This window comes from Poeciliopsis prolifica, unplaced genomic scaffold, assembly GCF_027474105.1.
Source record: "Poeciliopsis prolifica strain line A6 unplaced genomic scaffold, Auburn_PproV2 SCAFFOLD005, whole genome shotgun sequence".
NCBI lineage: Eukaryota > Metazoa > Chordata > Actinopteri > Cyprinodontiformes > Poeciliidae > Poeciliopsis > Poeciliopsis prolifica.
The window spans coordinates 4,992,091-5,012,280 of record NW_026562380.1 but is presented as its reverse complement, the minus strand read 5'-3'; the positions used below and the strand labels follow the sequence as shown (position 1 = coordinate 5,012,280).

Here is a 20,190-nt window from a genome sequence, read left to right as displayed (position 1 = left end):
TGTGGTCTGATGAAACCAAAATTTAAGTGTGCCATTAGGGCTATTGCTACTTTTAAAGGAAAGATAGAGAAGCTCATAAGCCTGCAACCAATGTTGGCAGCAAATTTAGTGGGGGAGATTTGCTGCAGACAAATTGGCAGCAAATCTACAAAATAGATGGTGTGATGAGGAAAGAACATTAGGTAATACTGAAGCAACATCTGAAGACGTCAGTCAGGAAGTTAACACTTGGTCACAAATGGATCTTCTAAATGGGAAATGACCTTAAGCGTGCAGCCAAATTAGTTACAGAGTGGCCTGAGAATAAAAGAGTGAGTGTCTTGGACTGGCCGCCACAAAGTAAGAATTTCTAGCTAGAAATGAAAAGGTCTGTGGACCTGACACAATAAAGGTTGTAAAATACAGCCTTTACTTTTGTATTTTGCATTAGCTATACACTAGTGATGGGTCCAGCAACACCAATGTATACTTTTCAAAATACTTCCATCCTTACTAAGAATTTCCTGGTCATGGCAAAACTAAAATGACAAAGCTGACACGAGGCTTTGAATTTAAACTTTATTTGTTGTTTCTGTTATAGTTTAGCAAAGCAAACATCAAAGTATGAAGGCATCATCATTTCATTTCATAGAACTGTAATTCATCTGTTCTTTAGCATGGCACCACCAAAAATAATTTGCTAACAATTAAAAGAAAGTAAAACCATTTTAAATTCAACCCAATAAAACAAGAAATGTTTAACAACAGATAATAGCCATTGTGATGCAGTTAAAAATACAAATCATCTGCAAGCAAAACAGAAGCATAAAATCATACTTGGCCCACCTCCTGAAGTCTGATACCATTATTTTTTGTCTGATATGAAATAAGGCAGATTCCTTCCATACAATTATAAACAATCTGGAAAGAAGACAAGCAAAAGTGAAGAGGGCTAGTTCTTTTTTATGACATTGAAATTCAAAGCAATTTTCTTGCATGCACTGGAAAAGGCAAAGAAGACAGGGGGAGGAATAAAAGAGCTAATCAATTTGTCAAGAGACGGCCGCATCCTGGTTTGTGTGATCTGGGATGTTAACGCGAGACTTGCCAGGGAATGGCACGTTGCCTTGCAGTCATTGGCTAATTTGACTTGGCGTTGCACCAATGGTGTAATCTAAAAGCCCCATTAATGTAGAACATTAACCTGTATATTACCAAGCTGGAATTGTAGGAACAAAAAGGTTGCTGTTAAGCCTCATCCAGTCAGGAGTGTCAACATGTAGGAGCTGTGGCTGCTGTCCTCTGACAGCTTGACCGCACTCTCACAGTGGCTTTTAGCAAATAAACATTTGAACCTGGTTCATATCTTTGCACCTTGCTGGCAAAATGATGGATGACTAACACACAGTGAGGTATGGCTCTTCTTTTCTGGTTGATATGTTCAAGTCCAATAGCAAGGTTTTGTAACATACATACATTTACATACAGTACAGACATACTTCAGGGAAGAATTAAAAGGTGGAAAGCTAATTAAAGTTGGGTTTGTGAGCATCATGTGAAGTTTCTGGTTGTCCTGGGCCAGTGTCAGAGCCCATTCTGACAGGGGCCCGTCTGACACCAGTGCGGTTGGCCTTTGCACAGTTTACTGGCTGTCAGATGAGGTTGATTGTTCTCGTCTCAGTAGGTCCTTCTTTGTTCTCAGCAGAGTCTGGACAGAAAATTAAAATGGGATATGAAAATACTGTGCTCAAGTTTTAATTTCCATTCCTAAAAGTTAACATTTAAAAAAATATACTTTTTAAAATTACACCTTTTTTTTGCAACTGATATAGGTGATATAGATGAAAACTTAAAATTATTTTGTGAAGTAGGCTTTAGATTTCATGTTCCCAATGTGCTAAAAATATGTTTATTTGTTGTTCACTTTGTCATAAGGTCATTACTTTATTGTTGCTATACAAACTTGTTGGCAATTTCATCTTATGTGCTTGATATAAAAACTCTCATCACACTACTTCAGATACCTAAGAACAGTTATTTCAAAATGAATTTTCTTGGCCCCCTTTTTGCTGCCACGCAGAATTTTAGACTGCAAGACCACTAAAATGTGTACAAAATCAAATGGTAAGAGTGTAAATATCACTCTTACCGTTTGATACTTAGCAGCCTAGCCTGTTATGACGCTACAATAAACAAGGAAAAAAGGTCAATTGTGCTTTCATACGTTTACCTTTTGCCATAAAAATGCTTTGTCAGAATGTTAAATGTTATGTTCACTTTCATGATGAGTTAAACACTCAGCTTTCTAAAGTTTGCAATGTTTTTTTTTATTTAAAATGGTCAAATACCAGAATAGGAAAACATCAGTGGCTGCAAAAACTGGGGCTAACCCTAATCTTATTTTGAAATAACTTATGACATGTTCATAGTTTTATATTGACTTCTGCAGTAATTCATATACAGTTTCCACAATACCAAATGATGCATTTTAGAATATATTTGGTGTATTAAATGTGAAGATAGAAGCATTATTAGCTATTTGTTAGGAATAGGTAAACAATAGTCAAACATTTGTCGAGATATTCCTGTCCTCTTTAGTGTGGGCCTTTGTTTTTGACTGCATTGGAGTGCTGAATTAAAACATACTTATCAAATTACAGGTATAGCCGAGTCAACATCTTTCAGATCAACGGCACTAAAATATTCAGCATCAAAACCCCAAATTTAGGCAAAATTCAATCTGAAATTGAGAGGCTGTTTCATTTCTTTATCTTGGACCCTTTAGTGAAGCTGAAATAATCCATTACCTGGACTCAGAAAAGAGGACAGCCTGTTGTAATTCTCCTAAGTTCTACTCTTGCTGATTAAAAAGAACAGCATATGCTGACCAGATTCATAATAAAGCATCCCACCGTGATCCTGTCGCTTGTTAGACAACAACCTTTTTCTTCCATGATGCTTTGTCTGGCATTGTTAAAGCTATTCCTTTCCACATCGCCTGGTATGTCTCTGCCAACTTATTTCATATGCTGCTACTCTGTCCTATTTATTCAACCCCAACAATCTGTTCATAGCAGACACTTGTGTTTCTTTTGTTCCTCTACCTGGAAACTCCTCTTTGCAATACCCAAGTCCCTATTTCTGGCTTAACAACGCTGCTGAAATGGAAAAGAAAAAAAAAAAAAAAACATTTCCAGCTACAGAAATGTAAATGTGTCAATACACGAATGCTATGCAATTGGACCAAAACTTTAGATAGAAATCTGAGAATAACAGTAGCATAGTACCCTTATCAAACATGATTTATTGGCATGATTACTACCACTGCGATCACTGCATGTTAAAATAATATACATTTTACAGTTGATTTATTAAACGTCCAATGGTTGGGTTTTCGGGTAATTTATCACACTCAATCTCCAAAGACGTGCCGACACTTGTGTGTCGAGATATCAGGGTTAACACTGCAGACCTGAAATGGGTTGAGTGGAGTTACAAATGCATTTGGCCCTGGAGGAGCACGTACAAATGGCCTGCACTCCCCTACAGAGACGGGAAGATGGAGACAGACGGGGAGGAAAACTGATGCAGGGGGGATGAACCCAGCCAACAATTTCCTGCACATAGCTCAGGATTCTCTGAATAAACTGAATTTTAATTCAATGGCTGTGGCCACTAATAGGAAACCTCTTAAAAATAGAGATGTGCATGAGCCCGTGAGAGGTTGTTAATGTTTCCTCTGTGCCCTTACCTTTGGGCTTTGGGTCTTCAGGTTTTATTGAAGAAGGTTCTTCTGAGCTCTCAACAGGTTTTTTATCCTCTAAGAGAACAGAAAATTGGGGAAAAGGATTATAAGCAAAGAAAACCTGCAACATACCTCAACAGCATATACTCCCCAAAGCTTCAGTCAACCTGAGCAGATTTATAGTTCTCATGCATCTGTCTAAGGTTCAAGATTAAAGGTAGTGTTCCTCCTTCGCAAAACTATATTCTTTATCACAAAAATGGTTTCAGCATCTTCCACATATACTGAATGCTAATATACACCGTCATGTGGTATGAATTAGTAAATAGGAAGGGAAGTTAGAAGAAGAAACCGAGTGGCTGTCGGCAGAAGACCTTAGATAAGACAAATCAATGATCCCTCTTAGCTTTTTCACTTTTACCAAAACCTTAAAAGTATTTTATCTGGATTTTATGTGACAGACCAACAGAAAGTAAGACATAGTTGTGAAAAGGAAGAAAATGATAAATAGTTATACATATTATTACAAATAAAACCTGAAAAATGTGACATCCATTGTAATTGAACCAATTTACTCTGATGCTGGTAAATGAAATCAGGTGCAACCAAGTTAGCTTTAGAAGTCACCTTATTAGACACTTAGCCTGTCACTTTTCTAGAAATAGCTATTGGTTGAGCTTTTCTAAAGAAACCCTAAAGAAAATTAGTTTCTAGCTCATCTGCTGTTTCTCTTCTAGAAGTCACTGTTCTCCCTTTAAATTTTCTCTTTTCTTTATCATAGAAATAGGAAAATAGTTCAGAATTGAAGGAAACTGTGAGTAGTATTTTCCAAGTCTTGCCTCAGACTTAATTGCCGTTCAATTACAGCTTTGATAGAAAGCTTTTTTTTTTTTTTGCATACTCGCGCTGTTTAATGTCATTGTCATACAGGAAGGTGAACCTCAATCACTTGCTGTGAGGTGCTTAGAAAAAGCACCTCACAGCAAATTTAAGGTTATTGGGGATAGAGTATTCAGGAAGATGAGTTGAACATGCTATTGAGGGTAGTGTAAATCGGACTAAATACAGGCCAAACTTTTCTAATTGGAATTTGTGAATGATTTTGAACACTGCATATTCTTTTTCTTCCTCCTCTTCTTTTGTGTTGGGCTGATTAAACAAAGTGTTTAGTATCACTACTCACCGCCATTGCTGGTGCCAGCGTTGGGTTCAGAGGAATCTGTAATGCAAAGCAGATTTTAATGTAGACATTGCCTTTACTCGGGTATTAACGGTAATCATTGTCTAAAATCATTCTGCTTGCAAGCTGCTGTTCTAATTTATTTTTAGTCCAAGGATTTTACAGCAGCTTCACACTTCTGACCTGATGCTTTCTCTTGTCCCTGAAAATTCACTGCCTTCCTAAAGAGTTATACTTCACAAAAAAGAACAAAACAAACACACATTGGGAGAAAGACTCATGCAAAATTAATTACAGGCTCCCATCCCTGTAAGGCAGCTAGAGACCCTCCTCCCCTTCCCCTACAAACATCCTTTCCCCCTCTTCTCTATCCTACTTGTTACCTTTGTAGTCACAAAACTCCTTTATCGTCGCTCCCTGAGCAAACCTCCGCATTTCCTTCTTTGGAACAACAATCATCCCAACAAAGCACGCCACAAAAATAACCAGCTCTCCCCAGGCAGGCTTGTGATAATGTAAACAAATACATCTGCTTAAATGCAACAGAAGAATGTACAGGATTCAAAGCATGTGATTGTTTTGTATGTCTAGAGTCAAGATCATTTACCAAGTTGGTAAAAAAAAAAGGAGTTTACTGATGATCATTACAGGTTTGGATTTAAATACCATGTCACCTTTAAAAAAAAGCACATGTAGGCAACATTAGTCTTTGTTTCTGTGGCTGTTCTGAAGACTTTCATAAAAAGAAGAAAAAAAAAAAACACTCTTTTTGTATTTAATCTGTTGCAATATTTCAGCATAAACTTTTCCTTTTGTAGACACCAGAGGGACAGAAGTACTGCTGAGAAGCAGGAAGGATGAAGCAACAACAGTGTGAGCCTTTGTATAGCTTTTTGCCTTTTAATCTGAGACATTGAACTGCCCACAAGGCAAAATATCATCCTCAAACAAAAAGTAAAAAGGAATCTATTCAATGTTTACATGTTTGTTCTTTGACTTTAGACTATGCATAATTGTTCATGTTTAGTTTTTTTTTTTCCACTGAGCCATTTTTCTTCCAAAAATTCTTCTTGATCTTTGGTTTAGACTTTTAACAACTAATACATACTGCGAATACCATACATAACCCAGGATCCCTAAATAAAATCTTGGGTAACCGATTAATAAGTCACCTAAATGATAAATTGCATTCAGAGATGCAGAACTTTTGCATAAGTCATCAACATAAAAACCAAAGAAGAAGTTATTAAACCTGCAACCATGAAACCCCTGGTCTTTCTGGAGAAGCTTTAAAGACGCAGCCCAGGAGGGAGAATCTGTTGATGGGACTGAAGTTACTTATGCAAGACAAACATCTATCCATTATAGGGAGGAAGAAAACCACTGACACAAAAACTCAACATATGGACAAAGACGCTTAAAATGTTTGGCTCAATTTGTAAAGCATAATATTTGACTGACTTATTTATGCCAGATTTTGGACAAAAGGTTTACACACAAAGGACAGAATACATTTTTGACTATTAAAATCAAAAATTAAATATTTTTTTGAAAATCATGGATATCATTTTGTACTTCACAATTAATTATTTGGAAATAATTAAAACTCAAAATGAGGTGTCAGAAATTTCAAAAATTGCAAAAAGGTTACATATTGGACACTTATGATGTGGCATCAATCGACGGTAATTTACTCAATACATTAAGTTTACTCAGCCTCTAATTGATCTCTTACTCTGGGTCAGAAGGACCCAATCATGGGGCGAACTGTTGATTGGACAGATGTCCAGAGGACAGTCATTGAGACACTTTGTAAAAAAGGTAAGACAAGGTCATTGCTAAAGAAGCTGGTTGCTTGGAGTGCTGTATACAAGGGTAAGAAATTGAAAGGAAGAAAAAAAAATGTGGGAGGATGATCATGCAAAAATATATTCAACATGGGCTACAGGTGAACAAAATGTATTTTTTTATTTATCTTATGTAATATTCTAATTCTCTAACACACCAAATGGGTTGGGTTTACATCATCTTCAAACCATAATCATCAAAATTAAAGTAAGGCGGTTTGAAATATTTCTGTCTTTCTGTGCAATAGATTTACTTAATGAATTCCATAAAATATTTCTTTTTTTTATTATATTCCGATAAATAGCTTCATCTTTAAAGAAAATTAGAAGTGGGATGTGTGAAGTTGCTTGATGTAAGAACAAAGCCTGCAACACACAAGCAGGCAACTCAAGGAAGGAGCTCACTAAAGCACTCGCTTCATTCCACTCACTTCTAACATCTTGCCTCCAAGGTAATAACAGTACAGTCTTGGTGCTAAGGTAGCATCCTGCTCCTCTAATAACGGACAGTAATCAAAACAGAACAAAAAACAAAAAAAAGCTTCACAGTTTCGACTGATTGTGGCTCCAGCCTCCCACTGCCTGCCTGAAGCTTGGAACGTAGTTCTGTCTCACTCTCTAATTTGGCTGCTGTGTGCTGAGAGTGGAGAGGCTATCGTTTAGAAAAAGATCTGGGAGTGCTGTGGCAAACACATAAACAAGACGGGGGGAGAAAGAAAAAACTGGTCTCTGTCAAGATTATGGTGAAGGAGAGACACAGTGCTGAGAGGGCAAGGGAAGATGAGAAAAACAGCACACTGAAGTAAGTTCGTCTGTAGGAAGCCGAGGAGACATTACATCAATGTTTCTTAAAACTTGGACATCCTGTTTCTGCTTCATATCTGGTGAAACAAAATGTTTACAAGATTATTTAAGCTGATTCCATATATCTGAAGGTGTCTCTCTGATGGGGAGTTCAAAACTTAGACCGAATAAACAAGCTTACCTCTAGTAATGTTAACATTTGGTCATGTTTCTTCCACAAACTAGTGCATTTCTAGTTAACCATACTGATTTTCTATAGACTCATTTACTCTGTTTTGATCGACATTCCTACTGTAACTCGACTGAGAAGACTTCACTATTAAACCTCCTTTTTGTGTGTATGCATCACCATAAATGATACATGTTGACAGCGTATCTGTATAAATATGCCCCTAGTAAATCAAGTAAATGTAGTTTGTCTTAGTGAATTATTTTGAAAATACAGATACTGTGCTGATACATTTTACTGTTGGAATGGGATGATACTTGTTGACTGACTGTATTTGCCCCAGAGTCCTGCAAAAAATAGGACTTGTAGGTTATAATTTTGATGAATGACGTTGCGGAGGTGCTGTGCACGACGCCACCATGCACAGCCTTGCAGAGGTAATGTAAGCTCTCTCACCACAATGGGTATGCTTTTTTTTGCGAGACTTACAATGACATGTATTTGATACAAATTTATCCATGTGACAAGATGGAGGATACTTGATAATCTGACACTTCAAGGCTGTTGGAGACATTCGAAAACACTTGGGAAAGAAAAGGTAGTTCAGATTTATTCACCCAGGGGCATTCCACACGTTTCAGATTTCTATTTAAAAAAATATTAAAAACAATGTGTCCTATCCCTTCCACTTCACAACTTTCTGTTGGTTTAATACTTAAGTGTCAAACTGCAGTCCTTGAAGTCTAGTGTCCTGCAATGTCTGGATGCATCTCTGCATTAAGAGTCTTGAATCAACTAAGTGGGTCATTAGAAGGACTTCATGCTGAAGAGGTAATTCAGCCATTTGGTTCAGGTATGTTGGACACATCGATTCTTGAGGACGGAAGCTGGACACACCTGGTCAAACACATAAAATCCTGATAGATCACATTGGAGTTTATACCAATAAAACTGAAAGATTCACAGATATGGTATTAAGTTTTATTTAATCTACTGTAGGTCACAGAGTTGAAAACAAAATGTCTTGAATGATTGCAAAACTTTTATCTTTAGCACTTCATATCGGTTCCAGCCTTCAGGAAGAGAGGAAATGTGCATGTGCTCACATTTCCACACAGGCGCAGGAGACAGGAAGGAAGAGAATTGGGCATAAGTCACCCTCATCTGCAGACAAGCAGAAAATTACATCCCCTAACCTCCATTCATTTATTAGACAAGGGGTAGTTAGCGTTTTGTTGGTCAGCGTTAGTATTCTGCACAACAATGAGTTACAGTAGAAAATTTCTTTAGATCTAGCATAAATAGACAGAGGCAAGTAAAAGTTTTGTGTAAAAAACAGATATTTGAGTAGTGGCCACCTTTGTTTGACAAGATCTCTGTTTATTTCTCATCATAATCAAATCTCATCTGTCATACCACCGCTAGCAGATTGGAAGCCGATTTTGCTTCGTGTTTCAGATGGGACTCTGGGCAAAAAAGGATGTTCTCTTTGTCCTACAGCCACAGGGCACCTCAGTGATATTTATTCAACTATCCTTCTATAACAGTAAAAGAATTAGGATTGGGAAAAAAAAAATCAATGGATGCGTGGGGACATCTGTACCATGCAGAATCAGTTCCCCAGAAGAATTTTTTTCACTTCATTTGATCCCAGAGCCATGGTTTTGACATGCCGTGCAAACCGGTCTGCAAGATTTGATTTCCAGAAGATCACACAGGTGTCCAGCTATTTGCGGTCAAACAATGAACATGACCTATCACAGTCTCAGCTCAGGAAGAAGTTAAAAACCATTCACTGCTTACTTCTTACTCTGAGCAATGGATATTATCTGATAGCTCCATTTACAGTTTAAATCTCCTTCAGTGAATACAAAGTATTTCTATCTCACCAGAGTAAGCTCTGTTTTGTGGGTTTTATTTCTGTACAAACCTAGAAATAAAGAAAGAAACTATCTGCCGAAGCTTTATTTCCACAAAATGAAGATACGTTTTTCAGAAAGGATTGCTACAGATTCAGTTGTCTGAGTTTCCATGAACTGAATGATGTTTTACCAACTGTAATTTTACCAATTTACCAATTTTAAACAAAATTCCACTGTTATTATAATTTGGATTGGACTGGGTTTTAATATACTTTATTAACGAATGAATGAATACACTTTATTGCTAGGCACCCCTCGCAACCTCTGTGAGAAAAGCATGTATCATAATGGATAGATGGATGAATATACTTTTATTACTTTCACACGGAAAATTCACTGTTCAGTGAAGAACAAAAACAAAACAACAATCTGAATCTTACTTCATTGCATTCCCAGTGCACTGGATTAAATTTGTACTAAATTAATGTGCCAGACTATTCAGTTTGATAAAACAGTTTGTCATTATGCTAAATACTGAACTCCTTCATGTTTTCAAAGTTTTCATAACAGTTTTCATAGTTTTAAAACTGTTATTAAAGTACAGATGCAAAGGTTCACTTGCATTTTTTTGCAGACGCTGCTCAAACATTGAGTATAGAACCAGTAAACATTACTGAATATAAATAAGATGGAGGATTGACAGATGTGTGATATGTTTTTATAATTACTTCACACATATTCTGACCTGGTGAATATTAAAATACAATTCCACAGTTTTGCTCATTTATTTGAGACTGTACAAACCTAGTAAACAAACTGAATTAAATAAGAGTAAGAATAATTTCAGCACGTAAACTGGGCGGTCTTGGAGTCTCTGGTCTGCTTTGTATTGAACCATGTGTGTTAAAGAAGTGTCAAAGCATGTCTCATTGAACTTTACATGGACTAACAGCTTTGGGTCTGGCAAGCCTACTACAAAAATAATCAAAGACATCCCTACTGAAGCAAAACAGCAGACCTCAACAAGTGCCCAACCAAAAGAACTAATGAGCTTGTAAATGTGGAAAGCAGCCTATTTTCATATGTTAATGTTAAATTTGTAGTGCAGGCTTGTGGAAAGAGCTTAACTGCATGAGCTGATTCTCCCAAAACAGGATGGGAGGGAAGGAAAATAGGATATTTGTGAGAAAGGGAGGTGTGTCAGTATTGGATAGCTGGAGTTTTCTCTTCTTTGAGGTAGAACACTGTCTGACAATCTAAGCCAATTAAAGAGCACTGAGCTGTGACCTGCGGGCCGAGGAGATGAAAACAAGCCTGTTCAATAAACACTGTGACTGCCCCCTCTCCACTGTTATCCTCCTGAAAAAGCCAAGAGTCTTCATTAATATTCCGGCTTTCTTCTCTTTAAGAAAAGGCCAAGGGGTTGTAGACACTAAGTAGCATTGTGCACCCCTGTGGGTTTGGGTAACCTTGCAGTGGTGGTGGTTGTGGTGGGGTGGCTCCAAGTCAGGTCAGGGTCCTCTAAACACGCTGAAAAGACCCAAGCTTATTACACAACCCTGAGCCATGCTTGACAAGATGAGAAAACAAAAAAGCACTTTGAATAAGGAAAAAGAGAACAGGACACCATCTGCTTTGGGGTTAAGCTCCCACTCAGAGGAAAGCAAAGATGATTAGAGGGCAGCAAGCGATGGAAGGAAGGAAAATATGCAGCAGCTGGCAATAAATGCAAAAGAAAATTAGAAGAAAACTACCAATGGCATGGCTAACACACTGACTGCCCTGAGTAAAAAAACAAAACAAAAAAAATCCATAAAAATGCTCTAGTTGGCAGTGTCTGTCAATTCCTGCTTTTTTTCTATCTTTATTATTCCCTACTTCATCCGAAGTAGCGTGAGGCAGCCACCACAGTGTGTAAGGAGACAACTGAAGAGATTAAAACAGGAGTCGGAGCACCGAGATACCAGGAGATGAAAGGAATAAGTGAAGAGCTGATTAAGTGAAGGAGTGAACGAAGAAGACAACACAAAAATAGACATGGAAGAGAATAATGCAAAAGAGGCCTCCCTGTGTGTGACCTACATACCTGCTAAACCTGCTGTCAGTGGTGGCCTGCTCCGCTCTCATCACTCACTGAAATACTTTACATAATCTTTAGACTCCCCCCACGCTGCTAGAGGGTCCGCTGCAGGCAGCTGCCCGCTGCTGTTTTCAATACCTTTTGTGGTTTCTTACATGAAGGCAGAGACTGTCTTGCTGGGGAGCAGTGAATCTGGCACTACACGACGTGGCTAACCACTGTGATAGATTAAAATGGGACGCACCACTGCTGGGGGACCATGACAAGCAGCATGTTTGCTGGTTTTAGGTGTTGTGTCTATTTTGTTCTTTAAAAGACACCTCAAGGTGTCTACATAAGTTCATAGATTGGACTGGTCAATATAATCAAAACGCAAGTCGACACTGCAGAGAAAACAAAAACCCAGGAAAAGCATCTGTCTGTCAACGAAAGGTCAGCCTGACGAATCGACCCAACTAAAGCACTGAGTGCACGTCTCTAGTGGAGTTTGAAAGAGAGCTTTCTTTGGATAATTAAGACATCTGATGGACATTATTTTAAAACAGTTTCTAAATCTGTTTTCAACAATATGAATTTGATGACCGACCATAACTTTCTAATATATATTGTATATCACACAAAACGTAACACCCTAAGCTCTTGACACGATGGGGATTGTTTTTTTGCAGGCTAGTTTTATGTAAAAACAAGCTACTTTGCTCCTTTCAGATTTTTTGCCATCTCTAACATGAAATATGTCCTGCATAATTCACCTAAAACTATAAAAATGTGAAAAATCCATAAAAAAACTGCAAAACCAGACTACATAAACTAATGCTTTGTTGAAGTGCATATAAGTCAGCTCAATCAAATCAAAAGTTTGCAGAGAGGTTACAAAGGATCTTTCTTTTTTTACAGGATATCATTGTATACAAGGATAAAACAAAATCAATATATGGCATAATGAATACAGGTATTAATAACTGGAGAGAAAAATATTTCAATGTCTGAAAGAAACTGTACTTCATTACCAAAACTAATTAGTTTCAATGCTAAAACAGCTGCTGTTGCCAGATGCAACAGTGAAATGTCATTGTTATTGAGATGGATATTATAAATTTCATTACTTCCAGTCGCAAGATAGAGTTCTCACTACAGGTAGAAAGACATTATCATTGGTTGACTATTGCAGGAAAATGCTTCTTCTAGAGTGTGAGGATTTAAGAAGCAAGGTATTTGCCAGTAAGCAGAGGATCTAGTTAGTTTCAGTGACTTACATAACCAAATCATTCCAATGGATAAAACTGATCATAGACCTGAGCATCACATCTTGCACAACAGGTAAGATCCTGGAAAAAGGCTTCAGAAACAGCATCCCACAGCAGGTATACATAGAATACTGTAACGTTATGACAGTGACGCTTAAGAGCAATTTACAGACCATTAAGGCTCCTTTATCTGGCACAGTGAAGCAGTAAACCTTCCAGTCGACATTAGCTAACGATATCTGTTTAAATATTAGCTTCACAGCAATAGCCTGCCCAGAATCAAGTATCGAGTTTGAAATGTTAGTTAGTTTACACACTACATTGTGGACATTTAGAGGAAACTGGGGAAATACAACAAATTGTTGTGTATAACATGGTAATTCAAGAGGTTCAGGATTTTAAAAAATCCAGCCTCCCATGTCTGTGTCTCATATAAGTGTTGTAACTCAACTTTAGCTCTCGTGGTTCAAGCATTAAATTGTCCTCAGGCAAGCCAAACAGACATCACGCATCACTCGAATAAATGTTTTATTCATTTGGGTTTGGTTTGTTAAAATGTCCGTGCACCTTGTTAAAATCTCTCCTGGTGTTGTAACTTCTCTGGTCAGAAATTTGAATTCTTTTGGGGGGATATTTCTGGTTACAAGGTAATGTTTAGGCCTAAAGTTTATATTAGACTCCATAAAAGAACCAAAAATAAATGTATCGTTCTAATAAGGATATCTGTACAGGCGTGCATCTGTGTAAGATATTCCAGACCTTTCAAAAGCCCATTTGTTACTAGCTGACAAATTCTGCCTGTGCATAGAATTGATTCATTTGTAAATCAAACAGTGGGTAGAGACAGTGGAAGAGAGCTGATCAAAAGAGGAGCTTCAAAGCAGAACAGAAAACTGTGTTCCTTGCAGCCTGTTAGATGCAGCCCCGTCTCTTTGAAGCCAGATTCTGGGCCAAAGGTGACCGGCGTAATGGACGGCAAATGCATTGTTGGTATAGTCTTAGCAGTAAAGAGGACCAGAGTCCACTGTTTCTCATCAAAAGAGCCACATTACAATATGGGGATGGAGAGTGCCGTCTGTAATAATACATGAATTGCATAGCAAACAAACAAATTAAGTAACAAACAAAACAGCCTAAATTTTAGCCTGACATCACTGTCAGTCACTGCTGCCAGTTACTGAATAGTCACCATAGCAACAAAAAGCCTGACGCATGCATATTTATGACCAGGTTTTTGAAATAAGTGGCATTGGTGCTTGGAGTTTTCCTTTGCAATTTGTACAATAGTATGCTGTACACTCATTAATTCAATACAACAACCTTGTCCTCTTCCAGTGCAGACATATGATAGTAACATATTTGTTCTAAAGCTGGAGTTACAAATGGCACAATTTGAAATACGCAATTTTTCATTGAAAATAGATTTTTTTAATTATTAGTTAACATTTGCACTAGTGATTATATCATGTATGCATGTAGATTTATTTCACATTATACATATATTTTAAGCATTTCTTCATGTTGATGTCGTTGTTTCCCAAACAGAATCTGTGGTATTTAGGCCAGGCGAGTTTGCTGATGCTGCCATAGTCTTTAAACCAGGTATTGGTGCTTTTAGCAGTGTGGACAAGTTCTTATTTCTGCCAAATAATCCAATCAGCATCCCCATAAAACCTGTCAGCAGAGGGAAGCATGAATTATTGTAAAATTTCCTGACAGATGGCTGTGCTGACTTCAGTCTTGATAAAACACTGGGCTGACAGCAGAAATGACGTCTCTCCTAATCATTGCCAACTATGGAAACTTCACCTTGAAAAACTTGTTTTTTGTGCCTCTTAAGAGGACTTTGGACCACTGAGTCAAGTCAAGTCCTTTTCATATCTTTAGTCAAGGTAAGGAAGTGACAGTTGTAGCCTGCCACACCCTGAATATGTCTAACTGTGGTGATTCTTGAAAGTTTGACTCTAGCTGCAGTCCACACTGCAGCTTATTCTTCCCCAAACTCTTGAATAGGTCTTGCTTTACAAACTCATCAAGGCTGCAGTTATATTTTTCCTCTGTATTACTTTCAGTCTCACTTTTTCCATAAAAAAATTCAGTTTTTAAAGTTATATATAAAAAAAAACATCTTAGGGATTTGAACATCCATCCATTTTCTAAAACCTGTGTCTGTAGCGGGGTCGGGAGGTGCTGGTGCTAACATTCCGGGCGAGATGCGTAATGTTAGACTGGCGACCTGTGACAGGTTGCCACAGGGCAACACAGAGAGAGACAGGACAAACAACCATGCACACACACTCACACCTGGGGAGAATTTAGAGAAAGACCCCGGTCTGGGAATTGAACCCAGGATCTTCTGGCTGTCAGGCAATAGTGCTACCAACGGCGCCACTGTGCAGGATTTGAACAGTAAACATCACATAGTCTCTCTGGTAATATGTCACTCTGTTCATGAATTTGTTTTTTAACTTTTCCACTGAATCCCAGTAAAAAAAATGCATTTTTATAATCAATCTAAATCAATATTTTATCAAGAAAAATATGTTTCCTTTCCTGACACTACCCCAGAATAATTGCACCATGATCCATTATTTCAATTTTCAAGTTTTCAAAAGTGAAAGAAAAATAAAATAATAATTTTATGCATTATTTATGATCGCATAATTTGAAATTTATAAAACTCTTTTGGATGAAGAAGCACCATCTACTATATGTACCGCCACAAAATCAACTATGAATAATGTGCATCATTTTATTCATCATGGACCCAACAGGAGACAGGATCAGTTTGGTTCGCCTTGATCTGAAATTACCAACATAGCTTAAAAGAAGCCACTAAATGGAGTTTAAGACAGAGGGGAAAGGCCAAAGGCAATTCAGCGATTAAAGCTGCTTAATAGGGATAATGATAAGACTGTGGGTATCCACTCATGGCACTCAGGCACAGAGTTTCAGCTAAGCTGTGACTGCTACAGCTACCATTACTTAACTCTCAGTGTCTGTTTAAAAAGCAAAGGCCAACGTCCTTTTAGCCAGTGGCAGCCAGCTCCCTCAAGAGTCACGTAGTGTTAAAGTATGAAGTTTTATGCCAAAAGTTAATTGTGTGCTGACAAGGCGCCATAGGAAAGTGTTAATTTTCCCTCAGAATCGGATTTATATCACCAACACCCCGTTGTTCAGAAAGTGCTCAGACAAAAGGCCACAAAACAACCAATTAAGTAAATGCTGAAATCCTTTTTCCTTTTGCAGATGAGGAAATATAAATGATTAGTGCATTTCAGCATCAAATTCTGGGCCAACCATACCAATGAGTTCTAAAGGATTAATTATTCACGCTTGTGAAAAAAGAGGAGGAAAGAAACTCCAACTGGATTTACAATGTATTACTTAGAAATTTCACTTTGTTCCTGATGCTTTCGCAGCAAAGAGGAAACACAAAGTGTCATAATGTCATCATAGTTTGTTCAAACCGCCTGTGGCAATCCTGCTGAGGAAGAGCTAACTGTGCTCTCACACTTAAACTGGTCCTCTGGGGAAGTCGAATACCTAAAATCAATGATACGATATAAGAAAAAAGAATGGAACCAATTCCCAGAAACGTTATAAAAAGGAGATTCTCACACATCTACTGAAATGTACTTCTGTTTGTGGATCTTTGAGGGTAAAGAGATTTGTGAGCCCATGGGAGTGCCCCCTGTAGCACTAGTGGAGGCAGTTGGACTTTCTGCTTTCTCTTACAGTGTTGAATAAAACAGATGTTAGGGACCTGCTCAGAGCATTGAGTTCATCAGCACCTGACACAACCATCTGGTTTGCAGAAAATGTTTCAAAAAAAGAGAAAAATCCAGTTAATAGCAACTGTATGAACAATAGAGGTCTTGATGATGCAGAAAAAAAGTAGACAGGCTGCTTGGCAAAAGTAGCTCAAATACCCACTTGTTACAACCAAGGCATGCAGAATGTCATCTTTAAGCACACACCAGCCTTGAAGAAGATGGGCAACAGCAGTAGAATATCAAACAGGGTGACAATCTCATCAGCTAAGAACTGAAAACTGGGGCTACGTTTCACACATCCTCAGCCAATCTGAACAAAAACCGTTTGGAAAAAAAAACATTTACTGGTCTGATGACTCTTAATTTCAGCTGCAATATTCAGATTGAGTTAAGAATTCAGTATAAACAACATGAACATGTGGGAATGTGGTATAAAAATCTGTTTATACCACAGAGTTTTAGAGAAGGAGGGAAATGGGAATATATAGTATGAAGAGAGAGGAAAAACTAATGGGACATTAATCCTGCATGTTCAACACTGATTACCAGAACAAAGGCAAAGTGTATTTAATGTACAGCTCTGGAAAAAATGAAGAACCCACTGCACTGAACCTCTTTGAAAACCTCACCGCTATTCCATCAAATGTTAATTTCTGAACTCTTCCTGAGTCAAAACATTAGTATTGTTGTTCCTAACTAAATATGAACTTCTTTTCTTCGCATTATTTGAGGTTTGAAAGCATCGTTTTTGTTATTTTACCATTTATTTATTTTCTACAAATAAATACAAAGTTTTTGTTTGGAATTTTGGAGACGTGTTGTCAATAGTAATAGAATAAAAGAACAATATTCATTTTACTCAAACATATACCAATGAAAAATAAAATCAGAGATATAGATCATTTTAAGAGGTCTCTTAATGTTTTCCTGAGCTGTATATGTAGTTCAATATGAAGATGACAAGTATTACTAAATAAGAACTCTAAACATAGTGATAATAAAGTTACTTTTATAAAAAGTCTTGTCATGTTTGTCCAATGCCTATACCAGGCATTGGACTGTAATTTTGCCATTCAAGTGTAGTGATGTTTTGACGCCAGTGACAAGGACAGAAAAAAATCGATATTGTTCACAAGGTGACTTTGAATTGTATGTTTTGATGGTGGATATTGAAAATCTGACAGCAATTCTATCATTTAATAAATATAGCAGCTTTTGTATAGTGTAGTTTTTGTCTTTATGTGCTGTTTTAATGATTTCAAGCCTGGCTTGCACCTGACCACCATTCTACAACAAATGTTCTCTCGGCAGCATTAAAGGATCTGCTTTTATCTCGCAGAGAACCTGCTCCGGGGATCAGCTTGATCAAAGGTAGGAGGAACAGGGAGTGCTCAGATCTCCAAGATAAGAGGACACATTTTGAAAAAAATAAAATCTTTGTAACATCCCTGCTGTTTTTTGTCAGATTTTCTATAGGTTGTCTTGCTACATAATAACTGACCAGCAGTCTAATATACCATCGACAAGCAATCATGAAGATGTAAATGCTTTGCATTTGAAACCTCCGTCAAAGGCTTTTTTTTTTGTGGGAAAGGACCATGAGGTATGCAGATATAATTATACAGAATCAAATTTGTGTGCAGCCATCGAGTCTTACCTTTGAAACCAAGACAAATGCTATCGATTCTCCCAAGAGAATCTCACTGTATGAAGGAAAAAAACAATATCTGCTCACTACTCAGATTTATTTATTCCTAGCTTTAGGCGGTCTCATTTTAATTTATGGGTGTTGCACTGAGCTCAGTGAAGCAGCTGCCCACTCTTGCAAACCACCAGGATGAGGCAAACACAATAACAGTGTAGCTCCCATTTTCATTTTAAAGTGTGCCATGCATATTCATACATATAGGCTGTCTGGATTCTGATTCAATTTAGGAAGCCTTTTTTAATATCCTAACTATCAAGCACAGAATCTCACAGCATTTGCAGAGCAATATTTTATTCACATGGTGCAAATAATTCAGAACGCAGCATGACTCAAACTATCAAATGTCCCCTCCTCCTCTTCACATAACTTTATTTTTCAGTCATTCTCGCTGAAATAAAAAGCAACTGGAATTTATTTAATATAAATAATTTGCAATCTTGTCTTTGCCACATGCAGAATTAAAACACTGGCTTGACTAAATGCTCGGAATTAACTGCATATTTATTTGATGAAAAACCTGATAAGTAAACAACAGATGGCATTGGTTTGGTAATAAGCGCTGATGAAACATCAGCAAATGACCTAAGCTCAATCCTACACTTTTTATTTCTTAATATGAGGGAGTGTGTGGAGAATGAGCAGATTATTACATTAACACATTATACTGATGATAGCAGTGAAAATGAATAAAACATAAATGTGTCTTATTTAGCTTTGTGTTATTTAGCGTGACTGAGCTGGGGCTGAGATATTCAGCTGTGATACACACTAAGCTGCGTGAAAAAAGCAGAGTGTCAGCAGACAGAGCTGACAATGGTGGATAGAAATGTGCAAAATCAAAAAGTGAGGAAGGTACTTTAGAACCCATTAGAAGTTACAACCACCAAGCTACTTTGGGTTGGATTTTAGGTGAAAAACCAACACCAAGTGGTAGATAAATGTGATGTGGAAATACAATTATAAGAGGTGGCGAGATACTTTTACCCATAATATATGAGAATGAGTCACTGTATTTTAGTCAACTCTCTTTACATCTCTTGATTGAATCGAAAGTGACCAAAACAGAATGTGATTTAATCTCAGTGGATGTCCCCCAAAGCTCACACGTCATGCAAGGAGACCACTAATTAGCTGTGGAGGAGCAGCAACATCTACACCTCAGGTATGGGGTGTGGTAAAGAGAATCCCACTGTTTAAAAAGATCCAAAGGGAAGTCAAAAACCTGCATGATTTTGGTGTTTCCCAGTTGTTTGCACTTGCAAGCATGTTAAGAAGGCTTTTTACCAGCAGTGTCAAAGGTCATGAGAAGATGGATGGAGTTTAAGACAAGAAAATGAAGTGGAGGTTCACCTTCCAGCAGGACAACAATCCTAACTATGCAATCAGAATAATAACAATTTAAATTGAAGTATAGTGAAGTTTCAGCATTGTTCAATGAAGCCCAAATGTAAATCCATCCTTCTCTGAACAGATATCAATGGTTGTTGCTATAACATTACAAAATGTCAAGGAAAAATGTTCAAAGGGGTTTGAATACTTTTCTAAGACACTCAAAATACCAGCTGCTTCAGTGGGGTCTAAGGCAGACATGTCCAAAGTCCGGCCCGGGGGCCAAATGCGGCCCGTGGTCAATTTTCATCCGGCCCGCAGCCTCCGTCATAGAATCAAACAACGCCTGGCCCGCGTGTAATACATTACTTGCGTGTTCTAAGTGCTGACATCTAGAGGCTCAAATAGGAACAGCAAATTAGTATGTGAGGCCCCCCAATTTTCTAAAATGGCGGCAATTAGCA

At 37.7% G+C, this 20,190-nt stretch overlaps 1 protein-coding gene across 1 annotated transcript in view; it reads right to left on the bottom strand.

Annotated features, from left to right (window-relative positions):
- Positions 1 to 550: 550 nt before the first annotated feature.
- The window catches only part of macrod2 (mono-ADP ribosylhydrolase 2), a 443,628-nt gene continuing 423,988 nt past the window's right edge, over positions 551 to 20,190 (bottom strand). The window contains exons 16-18 of the mRNA XM_055030012.1: positions 4,908 to 4,943; positions 3,731 to 3,799; positions 551 to 1,687 (exon numbers count right to left, since the gene is read on the bottom strand). Coding sequence (XP_054885987.1) covers positions 1,632 to 1,687; positions 3,731 to 3,799; positions 4,908 to 4,943 — 161 coding nt within the window. The 3' untranslated portion in view covers positions 551 to 1,631. The remainder of the gene's footprint in view (positions 1,688 to 3,730; positions 3,800 to 4,907; positions 4,944 to 20,190) is intronic.